The sequence below is a fragment of the Porites lutea genome, chromosome 4, assembly GCF_958299795.1.
Source record: "Porites lutea chromosome 4, jaPorLute2.1, whole genome shotgun sequence".
Taxonomy (NCBI): Eukaryota; Metazoa; Cnidaria; class Anthozoa; order Scleractinia; family Poritidae; genus Porites; species Porites lutea.
This window is the reverse complement of record NC_133204.1, coordinates 18,599,018-18,617,159: the sequence shown is the minus strand read 5'-3', so window position 1 is coordinate 18,617,159 and position 18,142 is coordinate 18,599,018. Positions and strand designations below refer to the sequence as shown.

Here is an 18,142-nt window from a genome sequence, read left to right as displayed (position 1 = left end):
ATGTTCTCGTTACTTGCTTCGCTCGTGGTTGGTCTTTGCTTTGCTGGACTCGACAGCAGTTACCCCATGGAGAGCAAGTCATACCTTTACCGTTGTCATGTTCAAAGAGACAGTAATACGTGCTAGGAGCCCTTCAACCCCCGATGGGCTCCTGGACATGTATGTTAGAAGAACTGGAACAATTTCCGTGTTCTTTTTGTCAAAAGAAATTACGGAAAGCTTAGGGGTAACCAACGACACCTTTCTGTAAAATAACTTCGAATGAAAATTATTGCCTAGAACTTTATAGCCTCCTTTGCAAGCGTCGAATAGGAAAGGGAGATGGAATAAAGGTGAGGGGATTGGGGCCAAGAATGGATGCTCTTCCCAAGTGAGAGTGTAACGTTTTTTCATCAGGGTGGCAAAGGGGTATTCCGTGACGCGATGGGTCACAAACTATCAGCGAGATGCGTGAATCGGGCACAAATTAGCCGCGTGAGGCGTGATTGGGCATAGCTGCCCTTTCTGCTGTATGGTGCGTGATTTTCTATATTTACAACGCGTGAAGCGTTTAATTCTTTATAGATTTCAGTGATTGGTGAATATCATTTGAAACTAGAAGCACAGACATTCAAAACTTATATTCATGAAATCATTTTCTTTTCTACCCAAAAAGGACCCTGAAAGCATATTTAGAGTTTATTAATTCAAGAGTTGATATATTTGCCATGTTAACTTACTGCATTTACACCTCATTTAAATGATGCGTGATGGCTAGTTCAGTTTTCCCTGTGATGCGTGATGGCCCAAAAAAAGCCAACGTGATGCGCCACCCTGTCACCCTTTCCCATTTTACCATGCTCCTACCACTGAACATAGTTTCAGCCCCCCCGTATGTAAACCACACCCACAACCAACAATCCCCGGATTTGCTCCGTGACGAAGGTCTAAAAAGATCAGCTTCTCTTTCTTTCTAGCCAAGACACTAGTTGATAAAACCAAATCTTTGTATTTCACTTCCCCATTGACGTAACACCACAGGGAAGAACTCAGTGCCATGTAGTCATATGAAACGAAATCATTGACGTACGCATTTAGTCGTGTTTCTATCATTTAAAGATTTTGCCCTTCGTTTTCCAAAACAAGAAGTGACCAGTTATGCCCAGGTGTGGAACATGCCCAGTTTAAGCGCGTTTACCGTCTGTTTCTGGATGAAATCAAGCGGCACTAATGCAGGAACGCCATTTAGTTATGCCGTTCAAGGAGAGGATAAAGAACTGCTTTTGATTAACTACGATAATTTTAAGCTGCTCATTGGTGGTGAAGAGAAGTACGTTATATTCAATTAATGGTGTATTTCCTTGGAAAAACTCGAAAACAAGAGAAAAAAATATAGAAAAACCGAAAAATCCGGATTCTTCAGCGTGATAACAATATGGTGGGAACCATAAAACTCCTTGAATTTCCCGCGTATTAAAAGGAGGGTTGCTTGCCTGGACTTACTCTTAAGTTTCAGATTTTCGATTTCATCCAGTGAATCCAGCCAGAGTATGGATTTTTGAAGGTCATACCGTTTTAGATCAAAAGAGGTTTGCTCCCGAATAAGCGCCGTACCTAATTGAATAGGGTTCTATCCGTAGGGTATTTGAGGGGTAGACGCCTCCCCCCCAAAAATATTGTTATCATTACAGTATATAAGTAACTATATCGGTAAAATCATGCTAACGCGACGAGGTCAGTGCGCATATTGTAACATTTCTAAAAATTGTGTCTCAAAATGTACCAGATTGCATCTCAGCGCATATGAATTCAAAAAAGTATCCGGGGGAGCATCCCCGGACCCCAAAGGTAGCTCAAACTTCCCCAAACGATAAATCCTACATAGAAACTTGAATGATCATGACCGAGCGTGAAGTCAAGATGGCTCAATGTTGACCAAGCTTTTTTGGAGCGATGTTATGTTACAAGACGAAATCAAGGCCAATATCCAGCCATATCGACCGAACAATCCTTGTCGATAAAGGATCTATTATATCAAGACCAACGCGAGAAATCCCGAAATCACTTAGATAGCCAAAAAACTATATTCATTCAAAATATTTCTTCCTCGCTGAATGGCACAAATACAATGGATAATTTTTTATAATCAGCCAGCGTTTAAGAGATTTGGAAGATGTTTGCGATATCGGGTACTGATGTCATCAATAGTACAGGCGCGAGATTGTTTTAGCTCAGCTGTTTTGGTAAAGCGGATTATTCGGTATGGCACAGTAACTTTCGTTTTTCACTAACAGGACTATAGGGATATCGGCAAATGATGGCAAATGGCATGCTATCTGCGTGACATGGAACAACGACGAGGGCACTTATCAGTTCTTCAAAGATGGAGTAATGGAAAAACAAGGGACAGACTTTATGAAGGGCTACACCATCAAGGCTGGGGGATCTTTGGTTCTGTGCCAGGAACAGGATGAAGCCGGCTACGATTTCGACGAAGACCAGAGCTTTGTAGGAAACTTGGCTAGGGTTAATGTGTGGTCCTATGTCCTGCCAAAAGACGCTATCATTGTTTTTTCTGAATCTTGCTCCAGTAACCTTGGAATCAGAGGAGACGTCTACAAATGATCCAATTTTATGTACGGAGTTAAAGGATGTGCCGCGTTTGAAATTCCCTCTTCATGTGCTTGAGCTTACTTGATAAGAATCAAGGAAAGTAATAGTTTGTTTTCAGTACACTACACTATTCTCTGAAAACAATCTAGCTCAATTTTAGCTTCCGCTATAGGCAAGAAATTATCTAGATTTCAATTCGCTTTAATGGTTAATTAATTTTCTGTAAGGTTTATGCAACTTGTTATTCAATTAGACTAAGAACAATGACGTTATCTTAAATAAAACTTGTGGCCTCACCACGAAAATATCATTGGGAGCGAAAAGAAACGAAAAACCGACGGGAGAAGGAGGAGGGGTAGAGAAGAGTCTTTCTTCATCTTATCCTTACTACGCTTTCTCGGGAGCCTGTAGTTCAAAGGCAGAACGCGGCAACTATAGAGCGTTTTCACTCACGTGGCCAGCATCTATGCAAATTTATGGAACAAAAGAAATCATTTACATAAGAAAAGAGTTCAACTCCCAGAGGATTGTTTTGGGATACCAACATGGCCGCCGTTTCATTGCTCAGGGACACCAATATGGCCGACGTGACGTCATGTGAAAACACTCTGTTGAATAATGCAGCCGTCACAGAAGCCTCCCTAAAATTAACACCTAGAATAGGTCTATCATCTGCTTGTCCCTTTAAAAGACGGCAACATCGCTAAGACCTACACTGCTACAGTATCGGACCGTGTTAGAGAGAATTCACTCCTAATCTTGTCCCGGTAAAAGTTTTAAGGCGGAATCCACCAAGAAATTGAGTAATTTAGGCCATATTGTACCTTTATTTACACTTTTCAAGGGCTATTGATATAATTAGTCATCTTTAATAGTCGTCCTCATCTTTCCTCATTAGCAAACGACTTAACTCATAGAATCCGTGGCCGTATAAATGAACTAAATGCAAAAGTTGAAAGATCTGATTAAGTTGAGCAATTTGTGCAATTTTCAGCTCTTTGCAAGCAATATTGAAGGGTATATCAGGCATAAAAAACTGCGAAATTGCTGTGTGGCCAAAAACTTAATGAGCCATACTTTCGAAGTAAAATTTTCACTTTTTTGAAGAGAATTTCTCCCAAACCTTTCGGTGCATTGGGCTCAAATTTTCAGAGATAACTGAAACTGTTATACCCTTTCAATATTCAGAGTTTTTATTTTATTAGCGTCATCAGATAGTGATAAACGTATGTTAATGAGGCAAAAAGTGTAAACAAAGATTCGCCTATAACACCAAAGACAATTGCTTATGGGAGCCAGAGAAAATAATTTTCAAATCTCAAAAGAATTGAGCAAACACGAGTAAATCGTCATGCGTAAGATTTCATTTTGTGAAATTTGAAGCTTTTGAAGTTTTCTCGAACTCCAATAAGAACCTTTTCGTTGGAGTTGTTTCATATAACTTATTACTTTTAAAGCCCTTGAAAAGTGTAAAAAGGGTGCAATAATTAATATGCTTGAAGTTATTCTGGGACAAGGTTTTTGTCCACTAAAAAAAAAAATTACTCCATTTTCTAATGGATTCCGTTTTAACCTCGTGTGAATTAACGCGCTATTTACATCAGGAATTTGAAGCAAAATACAGAAGACTTTTAATGATAGCAATTCCTTTGTCCTGCGCAAAGGCAACGCGGAGGCCTCTTCAGTGTGCCCCTAGCACGCGAGGGATGATGGGAAAAGGGTTGGAGAGGAATTTGCCTTTTCTCTTCCCATCGTCCACTAGGCGCTGACTATTTTCGTTATTGATACCAGTGGAAATAGAGGAGAGATAGAGCAATTCTTTTCATTTTTACGACTCATTAATCACAAGTGAAACATTTAGCAGTCGTTCTTTGAACTAGAGGCGAATAGTCGCCGGGTCAAAACTAGGGTTAAATTGTTAACTACAGACTAAAGTACGGATTAGGTATAAAATGTAAACTACTGCAGGACGGACTTAAGGTAAGGTAGCCTGTAGCCTTTGAATATAGTAATTACGTTGGAAATGAAAAAAATCCCACGTCTCCAAATCTCTGTCATAATTCATCACTGAATTTGTCCTGAAATAGAAATGAGAGTTTTATATACACTAACTAAATCGTTTAAATTGCGTTGATGTGAAGTTTTAAGATACATTTTTAATAATCAATTTGCCGTTACAGTTTTGAAATTTTCTGTTTATTTGCGTTTAAAGCACACAAACTATTTCTTCGTTTTAATAAATGGTTATTAGTTTGCCTACCCTTGCTACCAGGGAGGTATAAAGAGTAAATAAATAACTGTAATTTAACAGTTGCCAAGAAGCAAACTTTCCCAAGTAACAATCTTTCAATTAAATTTTCTGAAAGTTTCTTTTAGCACTTTCCTTACTATATTCAATCAACCATGCATAAGTTAAGAATCATAAACTGCTATTTTAATTGTTTAAAAACAGGTTGATTTAGTATGCATTGTTTCTTAGTCTAGAATAAGTGTCTCTAAATGTCGTATCTGAAAAAATGCCATCGTTTTACTATCAGTCATTCTTCTAAAAACTAGTGTCGCCTACTTTTGGTGCCATGTGATTTTAAAACATACGACACAATTCAGGGCGAATTAAGCTTGCATACTATTCTCTGCAAGTTTCAAACGCTCCTCTTTGTGTGAATGTTAACTGTTGAGGTCGACATACATACATACATATATTTTAAACTCGGATTTAGAATAGCTCGAGAAATCTACTAGTATCTCCGAGTAGTATCTTTTCTTATAGAAGTGTTAATGATTATGACTGGCTGGTAAAAGGTGGTGTTATGGAAGCAGACACATGCATCTCATTATATTCAGTCAACTCGGGTGCAGTTGGTCTTCTTTTTGTTCTCCAGTAACAATTAAAAAAGTGAATAATCATTAATTCAGGAACATCGAAACAGGAACGATGTATCTTCTATTAAAAAAATGGAAGTGAAATTATTGTTTGATTTTCCAACAAAAATTTTCTACAGCCTTGAATGATTGACATATTTGCTGAAAAAGTTCAATATCACTATTATGTACAAACAGAGAAATGCTTCTTGTGTTACTAAGAAAATAACTCGAAGAGGGGTTCTTATCTGACTTTTGCTGTAAAATATCAGGTAAGAATTGTGAACATGCACACTTCAAATCTTTAGGAAACGTGATCACTGATATAAAACTATGATATATTGACCATTTTAAATTTCCAAACACGAGAGATGTATATAGAGAAGAAAATAACTTTCCCCCTTCCATCCACCACAGCCATGGATAACAGTTTCAAGGTGAATAAATCTATTTTCGGAAATCAGTTACCGGTTATCTCGAGAATTTTTTTTCTGAAACAGTTTGGCTTAAATTATCCACTAACTGTCTTTCATGATACGTCTCTGAGTACCAACTATAAATGTAAAAAATACCGATGATTGGAAATATTGAACATCAATAATTTGTATGGGTTATTATTAAAATTTATCTAGGAAAAAGTGAAAAAAGAAATTGGCGTATTATCTGTTAAAACAGTGATCAAATGTACCTAAAATTTAAACTGTTAATGTTTATAAGTACACCAGTATAAATATATCATGGCTAGTATAAGATTCTTGTTAAATATATTTTAATGTTAAGCTGTCGCTATTTTAAGTGGCCGTTTATGTAACGGCAATTGCATGTACATCAGCGTTCTCGCTTTAGTTTGAATTCAGGTTGTCGGATTATTCGGTGAAATTCAAAATCCAAAAAGGAGTGCCGGTTTCAGAAAATCAGGTGGAATTTGGTGTAGCAAAAGTGATCTTTAGAAAGAAAGTCCGTTTGTTGCTTTCAGTTTTATGTTTTTCTTTCTCATTTTCCTTTAGTTTGTATGATGTGTATCATAGTGAAGGCAACATTGTTTGTGTTAACAGTATCGCTGCGTGTTTTCCTCTTTGTGGAAAACTTTGTTCCTGAAGGTACATTATCTGTATACTATTTGGGTATAATTTAATATTTAATGTTCTTTAACGGAAACATTTTTTCAATCATACATTTACAATGCAATAGAAAATAACTAAAAAGGTAAGAATAAAAAGACTCAAGCTAGTTTAAATTTTGGGGTGTTTTAAAGATCTATTTAGGGTATCGTTTTGTGTTGTCATAAGTAGACCTCGGATCGCCGGCATCGTGGTGTGAAGGCTCCATAACTTTAGCACATGTTCCTTGGAAAGACGACTAGCCTTAAGTTCAAACCTAGTTAAACTTAACCATCGTTAGCTATCGTTCTACACTGTATTCAGAGAGTGTCAGAGCCTCTTCGCTGTTGATAACCGAGAATAGGGCGCTTAAGCAACCACTATACGACAACGAGAATGACAACGTCCAAAATAAAATTGGTTCTATTGAGCAAAAGAACAGCTAGCTCTGCACGCGCATCACGCTTGTTTAGTACACTTCTTTGACGTTTACCGGACAACTACAACGTGAAATAGGAGGCCATGAACATACGAAGACGAATTTTCCTTACTCGTTTTGAACCTGGATTAAGTCTTAAGAATTCAAGTCCAGGAAAAATGGCCTACATTTGACAAACAGAGTGGGTCCGAATAGACGCGATTAAGTTTGAAAGGACACAAATTCATTCCTTTTCAAAGAACTGACGTTTTCACTGCCGTAGTCGTGGTTGTTCCTGTTGCTTAAGTTACCTACTAACTACAAAGTCAAATAAGTAGTCACAAAACAAATTTCATTAATGAGCCCGAACACTGAGATGACTTTTCGCCAAACCAGACTCGTTCCTTTTTTTGTGAAGGAAGTCGAATTCTGACAAGAACATCAGACGGTGAATATCTTCCTGGAAAGGTGGCTAATTCAGAAGGACTAAAATTTTTAGTCACACTGGACAACGGAGGTCAAATCGAGTGCAGCTATGAAGACAGGACTGTAGTTGTACCAGACTCCACTCCAGCATGGGTCACTTTAGGTGATCACGTGATTGCATTGTCACCATTGATGAATGAGAGCCAGAAATATCTTACTGGCTTTGTGACAAGGATTTTTTGTCCACATGAAAAGGAGTTGTATGAGGTTACTTTGGATAATAATCATCGTGGGAATTACACGCTTCCACATTTACGAAAGCTTCCATTTTGCCGATCAGCTCATGAAGGTATTTACTCAATGAGCTTATAGCTTGCGATCACGCCTTCCCTTAAAAAAAAGAAAGCCTGATCGTACTTTGTGAGTTTACGGCTAGTAAACATTTCCTGAATTCCTAAGAACTAAGTCACCGAGGCTTCGGGCGACAAAAAGCAGAAAAAGCAGAAATTGTGTGAAATTGTTTCCTCAAGCCTCGAACTTGTTTTGATTGCGAGAAAGTTTTATCAGATAACATTTTAACACTAAATATCAAGGATTGCAAACACGTTTCTGGTTTTTCCCAATTCTTTACCTTCATTTGTAAAACTACGATAAACTGACTTTAATTATTTGAAGGAAGATCATCGCAGATACGTTTGAGATGATCTTCCTTCAAATAATTCTTCACTCCGCAGTTCACATATATGATTTTTATATGTTCATAAACTGACTTTAGTTTAAAGATGAAGTGTCCGGATCCGTTATTGTGAAATTTATAAATAATAATTAATAATAGTTTGGGAGTAAAACGGAATTTTTTTTTAGGATCGACTTCAACATTTTTTCACCTAGAGTGTCGACAAAACTTGCGTTCATCTCTGTTTAGGTTTGTGAGCATTGTGGTAAAGGGAGAGCAAGTCAAAAATGTTACACACTTATTTTCCCGCTTGTCCTGTCACCAACTAAACTTCAGTGCGGATCTTTTCGACTCAAGCAGGCAAAGTGATTTAGTATGGCGTCCACACCAGAGAAAAAAGATACGTTTTCGAATGAAATTAAACCCCATGCCATCCGACGCAACTTTGCTGGCCATCAACTCCCAAAATTTTTGCATGTTACATGTCGCGTCCGTTTGCACACCCTGTTGCATGTTGTTGCGCGTTGTTGGGAGTTGTTGCGCAAAGTTTGAAACCATTCACACCTTTTAGCCAACAACTCCCAACATTTCTTTTGTTCTGTGATCCCAGAAGCGTAGGGCAGCAATGATAAATCCGTTTGCACAGCTCTACCAACATTGTTAGGGCCACGCAGGCGCATTATGCATGGCTTACAAAGTCTATGGGTTGTTTCCGTCCCACGATGCATACAATTCCCAACATCATTGGGAGTTTTTATGTTCGTTTGCATGTAGCTCAGTAGAAAATGACTGTTTACTTTAACTTTATTGACGAATTTACATCCATTTTCTTATTTTAGTCGGCGCCCGTGTTTTTGCTCGCTGGAAAGACAACCTTTACTACCGTGGTTTTGTGAAGCAACAAATTCACTATGGTGAGAGACTCTACATAGACGTGGAACTGGATCATTTAGGCCCCATTTCACACCAAGCCAGCGACGAAAGAGCCATTATCCTTGACATCATTCCTTCATACAGTCATGTGCATGCAACTCAGCGTGTAATTGGCCATTTTCCTGGTGATGCAAGCTACATTCCAGGGGTGGTGGTGAGACGGAATGAAGACTGCTGGCAAGGAACTTATCACGTGCAGTTTGACACCGGGGAAGAACGTCAACTAGATTTTAATGAAATTCGAATTCTTCCACCGTATGTTCAGTTAGTTTTCTAGAGTGAAACTGAACCGATATAATTTATTTCCTTGACGAGAAGCTTTAACAAAGCAGTGCACTATCTGTAACTAGATGGCTTGGAAATTGTTGGTCACAGTTATCTGCGCTTTTACAATGGAAACCAAGCATGTAGGGATTTTAACCTAATAACCTTCTTTGCTTAACTTTGACCGCGGCTCAACTTTAATAAGACTAAATTCAGCTCTGAATTAACAGAACCCGCACCTCCGCGGATGACGGATGACATTTCAGACTATCGGTTGCATGTGCTTTAGTGCTGAATTTGTTTCTTGTCAACTTTATAACCTGACATCAAAAATATAAGATTAAAACCTACAATGTAGTCTGTCTAAAAGCTCGAACAATATTAGTTGTGGATACTAACAATAAAAAATGAAAATACTCCTGTCACATGACTCCCAGCAATATTATCGATGCAGGCCTTTAATCGATTTGACCACAGAGATTTGAAAACCGCTTTTAGTAGTCCACTTATGCTGTGTTTTCCATTTCTGTATTCTTCCAACCGACCCGAAGGCTTCGTCTGCACTTGTCAATACTTCTAACGGCGGTGGATTCATCTTAACTTACATTCTGAAACAAGCCTGATGCGCCGGGAGGTTAACTTGGCTTATCGTTAAGGAAGCTTTCCAAATAGCTATGCTTCCTTTGAACTGGCATATTTTTTCTGCTTTTTCTAAAGCAGCCAAAAATACTATGATCTAAGTTGATGTTAAGACCGAAAAAATATTTTTAACCAAACAAGAGAGCTTAACGCGCCGAAGAGTCATAAAAGCTTTCCTAAAAACGTTTCCCACCAAAATGAAGCCTACTAAATGCCCAGCAAAAGAAAAACAACGACACACGAAAAGCGAAAAAAGAGGGGAGAAGCATGCACATGCCCGAACTTCTCAAGCCAAGATATTCTGCATCTGGATCAGAAGGCCTCCAAGTGTACGACCGGTAAATGGCTTTATGGTAAATTCTTGCTCTTTACAGTCCGACAGTGACCAGAAAACCGCTCGACTAGCTTTAAAAGCGTTTTTCGGCAACATTTCCGGGGGCGAATGGGTTAATTACAAGCAATTAGTTGAAAGCAATAGCTTTGAAAGCAACAGCTGAAACTTCTGCAGTATAATGTCGGCATCCGTTGCTTGGTGACACTTGCAATAGTAATAGCTGAAACTTGAATCTGCCGTATAATGTCGGCATCCGTTGCTTGGTGACACTTTTGATAATTAATGGTAATAGACCAATTTTCAATACATTAAAATTCATACTTGGCTCCGAGGCTTTGCGTAAAACAAAAGAAATGTACTAAATTTACAACTCATTGCGGAGCCTAAAGATGATTTACAGTACCAGACATAAAGTCAACTTTATTTGTATCCATTCCCTCTAACTCCCCTTTGGATTTAAGCGTAGGTTCTATCAAACTATGTGCTATCTTTACTATATTTTAAAACACCCCATATTTACCCAAAAGAAAGGTGCCTCCGAAAAAGCCCCTAACCCTTTCAGCTATCATGCAGCGTTTGCCGATTTTAAATACAGTGGAAGCCGTCGTGAGCGCACACCCTCGGAAGACGATCCCCAATAGGGTCCTTCAATCTCTTAATCCCGACCCCTAATTTTGTTCGATCCCGTAATCCCGAGGGTTATTTTTGGCATCCCACCTCCCGCACATTCTTTCGATCCCGAATTTTGGTTTTAAATCCCGTATCCCGAGCTTCAAGTAACGGAAATCCCAGATCCCGAAAAACCTATTGGGGACTCTCCTCGGGACGTGAATCCCTAACTGGAGCTGGCCGCTTACAGGAATGTAAAAAGATACAGAGTTTGTATAGGAGTAGAGAAAAACGGGGTTCTGTGAAGGCGATTGTTAGTAGAACTGTCCACTCACGTGAGTGTCCGTTTGGAAAGCTTCCATTGTATAATTATTATTTTTTTTGACACTTGTTAATGCTGATGTGCCTCCAGTTTAGAATTGAAAATAGCTTGACTTCTGTTATGTTTTACGTTTCTTTCCCTGTTGTGTCATCATTTTTGAAAAAAAAAAAAAATAATAATAATTATAATAAAAACAGAGGGAGCCATTATTACATGTTTTGTTATTTGTGAATGAGAAAAGTTATTTGAGCGTCACCATCAAATAAGCGCCGCCTCCCCCTCCTCCAAATAAGTCGCCGTTGTTTTTTAAGGTAATCATGGTAATCCATTCGACTGTTTGAATCTCAAACAGGAAATCCTGAACAATCATATATTAGTCTCTGTAACTGTCATTTGTCTTTATAGTTTTCTACCTCTCTTTTGTTGTTTCGTTTTCTCCCTCTCTTCAATTCCTTAGTTTTGTTTGGGGAATCTTGAGACTTCTTTAAAGGATGAGAAGTGCAATCTGCATCATTTGCGTCGTAAGTTACATAGACAGCAACAAGAGAGTAAAATATTTCGAAATCCATTTCGGATATCTTTTTTGAACGCCACATACAAGCAAGGATTTATCGCTGAGGCCGTGTGGCTTAGAAACAGGCCAATTGCACCGATACTAAATCCAGATTGCGGAATCCCACATAAATACTCATCAGCCTGGAAAAAGTAAAGGAAAAGCGAGATGTGTAGTGGAAGCCAACATAGCGCAAAGACCACAACCACAACGATAAGCATCGTGAGAATTTTTTTGCGAGCTCCCAACTCCGCTGCTCTTCTTGAACGGTTGTTTAGAGGTACCGGCCGAATCCAGGCCTTGTAAACAACGATGGAGTAAAAGACACAGATGATTAATAATGGTACGGCATAAAGTAGGACGAATGTAATCACTGTGTAGGCTTTCGCAGCTGTTTCCTGGTCAAACAAAGGCGTCCAGTCTTCATAGCAGTAAACAATTCCATCTATTTCTTGGGTAGTCATGGCGTAGAGTAACGGAGACACGAAGAGAAAGGATGCTAGCCAAATAGCCAGTATAACAAATTTCACAGCTTTCATCGTGATGATCTTTTTGAATGGAAATTTTATCAGACAGAAACGCTCAAATGCGATCACTGTCAGTGTTAATATGGAACAGGAGACTGTCGAGTCCGATATAAAACTTGCGAACTTGCAGAGTACCGTTCCTGGTATCCCTTCGAACCAATAATACTGACCCGTTATCTGCCTTGTAAGTCGTCCAGGCATATTACAGACCGTAACCAGTATATCTGCGACGGCCATGTTTATAATGAGGCGGTATGTAATGGTGTTGAGTCGATTATTTTGTTTCACTGCACATATCAGCAGAGTGTTGCCGATAATAGATACGGGGATAATAACTGAATAGCCAACAACGTTGACAACTCTTTCAGCGGCGCTTTCTACTTCAATTTCACAAGAATCGTTGACAATTACATTTGGCGCAGTCGTAGCCAGACTTGTGTTGTTCATTGTTCAAATAAGTTAAATCAAACAAGTACAAAAATAATACACTACTCGCACAAACAAACCAACACGTCAAACTGATCGAGATCTGATCAATGTTGCAAAGCAAACGGGGCAACACGATTGTGTTTAAGCTGAGGAAATCTGATATCAGTTCGACAGTCGTAGCTTACTAGCCACAAAAAATGTGTTGGTGTTCTTCATATCTTGAACGTGTTTCAAGTTCTGTTGAAGGAAAAATTGGACTGCCAATGTTTGCGCATTGAAAACACGGACACTTATAGTGACGCCTGCTTTTTGAGGTGATTAAAAAAAGCAATTAAAAACAACAGGGTATCATCAAAATTGTTTCAATCCACTTAATCTTTAATTCGTTTCCAGTTATTGTTTGACCTCGCCCAGTATTGGTCCAAATGTTTTTTTGGTTCGTTAAAGGGTGGCAAGCCAATTACCACCAAACCTTTGGTGTTAGAATTTCTTTTCAAGCGGATAGACTGGAGATAGACGCCCAGACACGAAGACGGTTGCTAATGATTCATTCAAAGATCGCTTGTTCCTTTTTTATGCTCTTGATTAGAAAAAAAAAAAAAAAAAAAAAACTAAGGCTCTATACTTCTGTACACGATTGTTCGTGTTTTTCTTGATTACCGCCAATTATACTCCAGTAAGCATACACTGGTTTAGGCTTTCGCGTAATTTTTCCGTGCCCACGCGTTTAAAATATTTGGATCTTGTTTACTGTGGGTAATGTCGACCGAGATATCGGTCGACATAGCGGTCGATATAGCGGTCGACAGTCGGTCGATAGTCGGTCGACAGTCGGTCGATAGTCGGTCGACAGTCGGTCGATAGTCGGTCGATAGTCGGTCGATAGTCGGTCGATGGTCGGTCGATAGTCGGTCGATGGTCGGTCGATAGTTGGTCGAGAGTCGGTCGATAGTCGGTCGATAGTCGGTCGATAGTGAGATAGACTATCGGCCGAGTATCGGTCGATATTTCGACGACGCACCTCGACTTGCTATCGGTCATATGTCGGTGATATATCGGTCAACTTTCGGTGGTATATCAGTCAACTGTCGGTGGTATATCGGTGAACTGTCATTGGTATATCGGTGAACTGTCGGTGGTATATCGGTTAACTGTCGTTCGAATATCAGTCGTGTGTTAATTTATCAGGTGAGTCCAATGGCTTTTTTTTAAGCAAAGACGTCATTAATTACTGTTCATGGCATGCTTTAAGAGCGAGGAATACACATCTTTTATTATCGGGCTTTGACCTGCTTCATCACGCCAAGTTCTCGCTTGTGCAGAGACCACAAATTAAACTTATATATTTCTGTATTGAAGACGGGAACAGTCCTTTGTTTAACGATCAGTTATTGATAAAACGCGCTGCTAATGTGCCGAGGAAGGTGACAAAAATATCCAGCAGACTGAACACATTCATTTATTGTGGGATACGCTACGTTCTCATTACATTATCCTGTCCTTTTGCTCTGTTCTTTCGCTTTATATTTATATTTTGTTCAAAATAGAGACGACCATGCGTATACAGAAATTAATATTGAATGGTAAGTCACTTTTGGTCATAAAATCCACGAAAAGGAAAACAGTATGCGCGGCGTTAACATTTTAATATTATCTTAACTTGTTAAGGAAAAACAAGTTTAAAAAAATGAACTGTAAATACATTTTTTCATCAATGTAGTTCTGAGTCGGTTGAAAAATTCTCGGCATAGGAAAAATCAGCCAGATATAGGCCTTACAGGGTGGGAATAAATCACATAACAAGAAGCTGAAGGCCTATCATTCTCACTTAGCGGACTTCTTCATGATTCAATTCTAGCCGGCTACGCGTAGCGAGACTCCCACCCCTGAAAAAAAAAAACGAGGGGAGGAAACGTCTGCGAAAAGGTGGTGGGCATCGATACAGATAGGCTAAATCCCGTTCACATGAATTAAAAGAAAAGGCTAGATAAATGACAAATAGCTATTAATCCGGAATTTTGGCTAAGTACATGGAAGTTTGAAATTAAAAAAGCAGAAACACAATTTAAAAAAACAGTTAGGTCCAAGCTAGAAAATGCTTTCTAATTCCTTGTTTTCCAAGCTAAAAAATGTAGGAAATGCTAAGTGTCGACCGACCATCGACGGAGTGTCGACCAATTACTGACCGATACATCGGTCAAGTATCGACCAACTATCGACCAACTATCGGCGAAGTGTCGGCGAAATGTCGGTGTAATGTCGGCGAAGTGTCGGCGAAAAGTCGGCGAAGTGTCGGTGAACGAAAAGCTATATCGGCCGAGACACATCTGGAACGACTATCGACCGTGTCTCGACCGAGTGTCGACCCACTATCGACCGACTATCGACCGACTATCGACCGCTATATCGACCGACTGTCGACCGAGCGTCGACCGAGTATCGACCGAGTGTCGACCGAGTATCGACCGACTGTCGACCGAGTGTCGACCGACTATCGACCGAGTGTCGACCGCTATATCGACCGTTATATCGACCGATATCTCGGTCGACATTACCCACAGTAAACAAGATCCAAATATTTTACGCGTAACCAAAATAGAGGCCATTTATGTCTGTAAGAACGGCTGGCGTAATCGTAAAAGCTGAGAGAGGTTCAACTTGTACCTCTACGCGAGTAAAATTTACGTGTGTAAGCCAGTTAAAATTATGCGGCAGTGGAAATCGATCTTGAGTTGTTTTTCTTTTCGTTGACTCATCATCTGATGCTAAAATCCTTTTTCATTGATAGCTAATTTACTCAGTCGTTATACCAGCGGCCGGTTGTTTTTTTTAAACTTATTTTTAATTACAAATATACAATCACTGAACAGCAATGCCTTGAATAATTTACACTTAGTTACGACAGGTGTAACACCTTTTGTATCTTGTTTCCTAAGAAACTTAAAGGCTACTATGAACTATGGACAAATCCGGAGTCAGATAAGAGATATAAAAAATTTGATACACAAATGAAAATTACACAGAAAACGCTAAAAGGAAAATTAGAATAAGATAGGCATTATTTCGTCTAAATACAAAACATAAAATTAGAGATTGCAAAAAAGGCAACCAAATGGAGAGGGGAATCGGATATTTTCTTTTCGGTGGCTCATGGCTAGTTTAGGCCAGAGCCCCTAATGAGAATTCAAAAAAATAGTAGCATGCTTTTTAAGCAATCCGATCTTTTTGTATATATTAAATTTCGATCTTTTGGCCATATAGCGCGAATTTGAAGTTTCGCCGGATTTGTCTCATTTTCAGGAAATTAAGTGCCGTGAAGAGAAAAGCTGTAGCTAATAAGGTATCTTAATACTAACAAAAAAAAATGAAAATATAACATGCAGATCTAACAAATCTCGTGCTTTCTTTACAGGAATTGTAAATTCATCCATATAGATAATAATAATAATAATAATAATAATAATAATAATAATAATAATAATAATAACAATAATAATAATGATAATAATAATAATAGTAATATTGAAAAAATAGAGGAGGACTATTTTTATATCAACAGTCTTTGATGTCGATGGCAAAACAACAGATGTTCGGCGAGACACAGCTAAGATATCGGACCCATATACCTCTATATGACTTTCATAAACGGCCTTTTCTCCAACTACGGATTTTTGTTTGCCAAAAATTTGTGAATTGTTCTTGAAGTCTGAAGAAAGGAAGACAATATAATGCACCGAAACAGTATCGAATACACTTGAATAAATCAGCTCGCTGAGTACGTTTACTTTTAAAAATCTTTAACAAGCCTAATTCAAACAGCAATTACGTGGTTATTCCTCTGAAAGCAAATTTTTGCCAATGAAAAGCTTAAGACTACATTTCGCACAGCTTTTCTAAAGTCCCGGCTTCTTATGCAATATATAAAGGGATTAAAAGCTGAGTTGCTGAATTCTGCTAAGGCAACCCAGAACCAGTAACTGTTTATTTTCATTTTCCTGCAAGAATCAGTACTGAAGAATTGCAAAAGGGATATGACTAAACTTGGAGTCCAGCAAATTAGAAATATACCCACAACTATTCCGATAGTTAAAGCTGCTTTACGGTTCTTAAGTTGCACTAAAGTCTCGTCTGGGTTTAACGTTGCTATTCGTCTGATTTGAATGCGAACCGCCTTGAATATGTGAAAATAACAAAGGGAAATGATTACTATCGGTAACATTACAGTGATGGTTGATGCGGCAATCCAGTAGAGAGGTAATTTAAATTGATCGGTTATTACCAGTCTTAAACACGCGAAAACAACAGAGAAAAACCAGATGGAAACGATGACAGCTCGGACGCGAGACCTCGTCAAGATCTCGATATAACGAATATTGGTTACTGCTACATAGCGATCCACACTAACAGCACACAAGCTGAACGTAGTCGCCACGATGGTCTGCATTGTAAGGAATTCAATTGTAGTGGAAAGCTGATTATCACTTTTCCAGACGTTCAGAAGACTCTTGGAAACCCACAAAGGATTCATAAACAAACCGACTGTGAAGTCGGCAAATCCAAGAGAAGCAATAAACGCATTTGAAACTGTTCTTAGACTTGGTACTTGGTAAATGGCTGCTAAAATGAGTGCGTTTCCAACACATGATGTTAATCCAAGAATTGTGTTGAAGGTTGCTAACACTACAATTTCTGTGTTTGTAAGTGCTCCAGAACAGACATTTATAGCTGTTGAATTCATCCCTTGCCAGCTTCCACTTGGAAAAGTTAGCAAAAACAGGTTTTCATGTGTTAATTGACAAACTGCAGTGCATATGGTTGAATTTAAGCAAGTGCGACTAAAAGCTATTTTCCATAATTAAATAGCAAGAGCGAAAAGCTGTCTTCCATAATTAATGCCATCGAAGCAACTTGAAGATTTATTAATTTTCGTTTTTTATTTGGACTGCAGAAGTAAATATATTTGGTGCTATTTACTCCTATCGTGTTACGGGTATATCAGCACAATTATTACGTGTAGGATTATAACAAAAAGAGGAAAATGAAATGTGCATATATTTTAGGGAGCTTTAGTTTTTGTTTTTATTATAGCCAAGAAAACAGAGATCCGTGTTCTTTCCTTCTTGTCCACCTCATAATCTTAGACAAAAAAGCGCTGCTTTGACAGTAAGTTTTCAAAATCACACCGGTTTGACACTCACCACTAGAAGATTTCAATATTGGGGTCGCTAAATGACTGCATCTCAAATAATTTGTCCAGCTGCCCGTTCTCAAAAGATATAAACCCATAATTACTCTAAACAAAGACGAGAATGTGACTAAGCGTTTGGAACTCTTTTCTCTATTAAATCTTAATAAAGTTCAGGTTACTTTCGTTGGTAGAATTAACGGTGAAGCTAGTTGATGGAGATAAAAAGAGCAAAACAAGAAAAAAAAAATAAACAAAACGAAACTGAATAAC

The 18,142-nt window shown here is 38.6% G+C and overlaps 3 protein-coding genes and 1 pseudogene across 3 annotated transcripts; 2 read left to right on the top strand and 2 right to left on the bottom strand.

Annotated features, from left to right (window-relative positions):
* On the top strand, nucleotides 1–2,667 carry LOC140934343 (neuronal pentraxin-1-like; annotated as a pseudogene).
* A 3,158-nt stretch (nucleotides 2,668–5,825) lies between these two features.
* Nucleotides 5,826–9,472, top strand: LOC140934342 (uncharacterized). The gene is made up of 3 exons (XM_073383986.1): nucleotides 5,826–5,891; nucleotides 7,369–7,747; nucleotides 8,914–9,472. Exons 1-3 carry the CDS (start codon nucleotides 5,826–5,828, stop codon nucleotides 9,282–9,284), a joined length of 816 nt encoding a protein of 271 aa, XP_073240087.1. The 3' UTR covers nucleotides 9,285–9,472.
* Nucleotides 9,473–11,685: 2,213 nt separating this feature from the next.
* LOC140934341 (substance-P receptor-like) lies at nucleotides 11,686–13,161 on the bottom strand. The gene has a single exon (XM_073383985.1). The coding sequence runs from the start codon at nucleotides 12,700–12,702 to the stop codon at nucleotides 11,686–11,688; it is 1,017 nt and encodes a 338-aa protein (XP_073240086.1). The 5' UTR covers nucleotides 12,703–13,161.
* A 3,202-nt stretch (nucleotides 13,162–16,363) lies between these two features.
* On the bottom strand, nucleotides 16,364–17,615 carry LOC140934998 (beta-1 adrenergic receptor-like). The gene has a single exon (XM_073384546.1). The coding sequence runs from the start codon at nucleotides 17,420–17,422 to the stop codon at nucleotides 16,496–16,498; it is 927 nt and encodes a 308-aa protein (XP_073240647.1). The 5' UTR covers nucleotides 17,423–17,615; the 3' UTR covers nucleotides 16,364–16,495.
* Between the last annotated feature and the right edge of the window lie 527 nt (nucleotides 17,616–18,142).

Coding starts and splice junctions, on each gene's coding strand:
- LOC140934342 (XM_073383986.1), top strand. CDS start 5,826: ATGTATATAGAGAAGAAAATAACTTTCCCCCTTCCATCCACCACAGCC. Junction 5,892..7,368: donor CCATGGATAACAGTTTCAAG/GTGAATAAATCT, acceptor TCGCCAAACCAG/ACTCGTTCCTTTTTTTGTGA. Junction 7,748..8,913: donor TTGCCGATCAGCTCATGAAG/GTATTTACTCAA, acceptor TTCTTATTTTAG/TCGGCGCCCGTGTTTTTGCT.
- LOC140934341 (XM_073383985.1), bottom strand. CDS start 12,702: ATGAACAACACAAGTCTGGCTACGACTGCGCCAAATGTAATTGTCAAC.
- LOC140934998 (XM_073384546.1), bottom strand. CDS start 17,422: ATGAATTCAACAGCTATAAATGTCTGTTCTGGAGCACTTACAAACACA.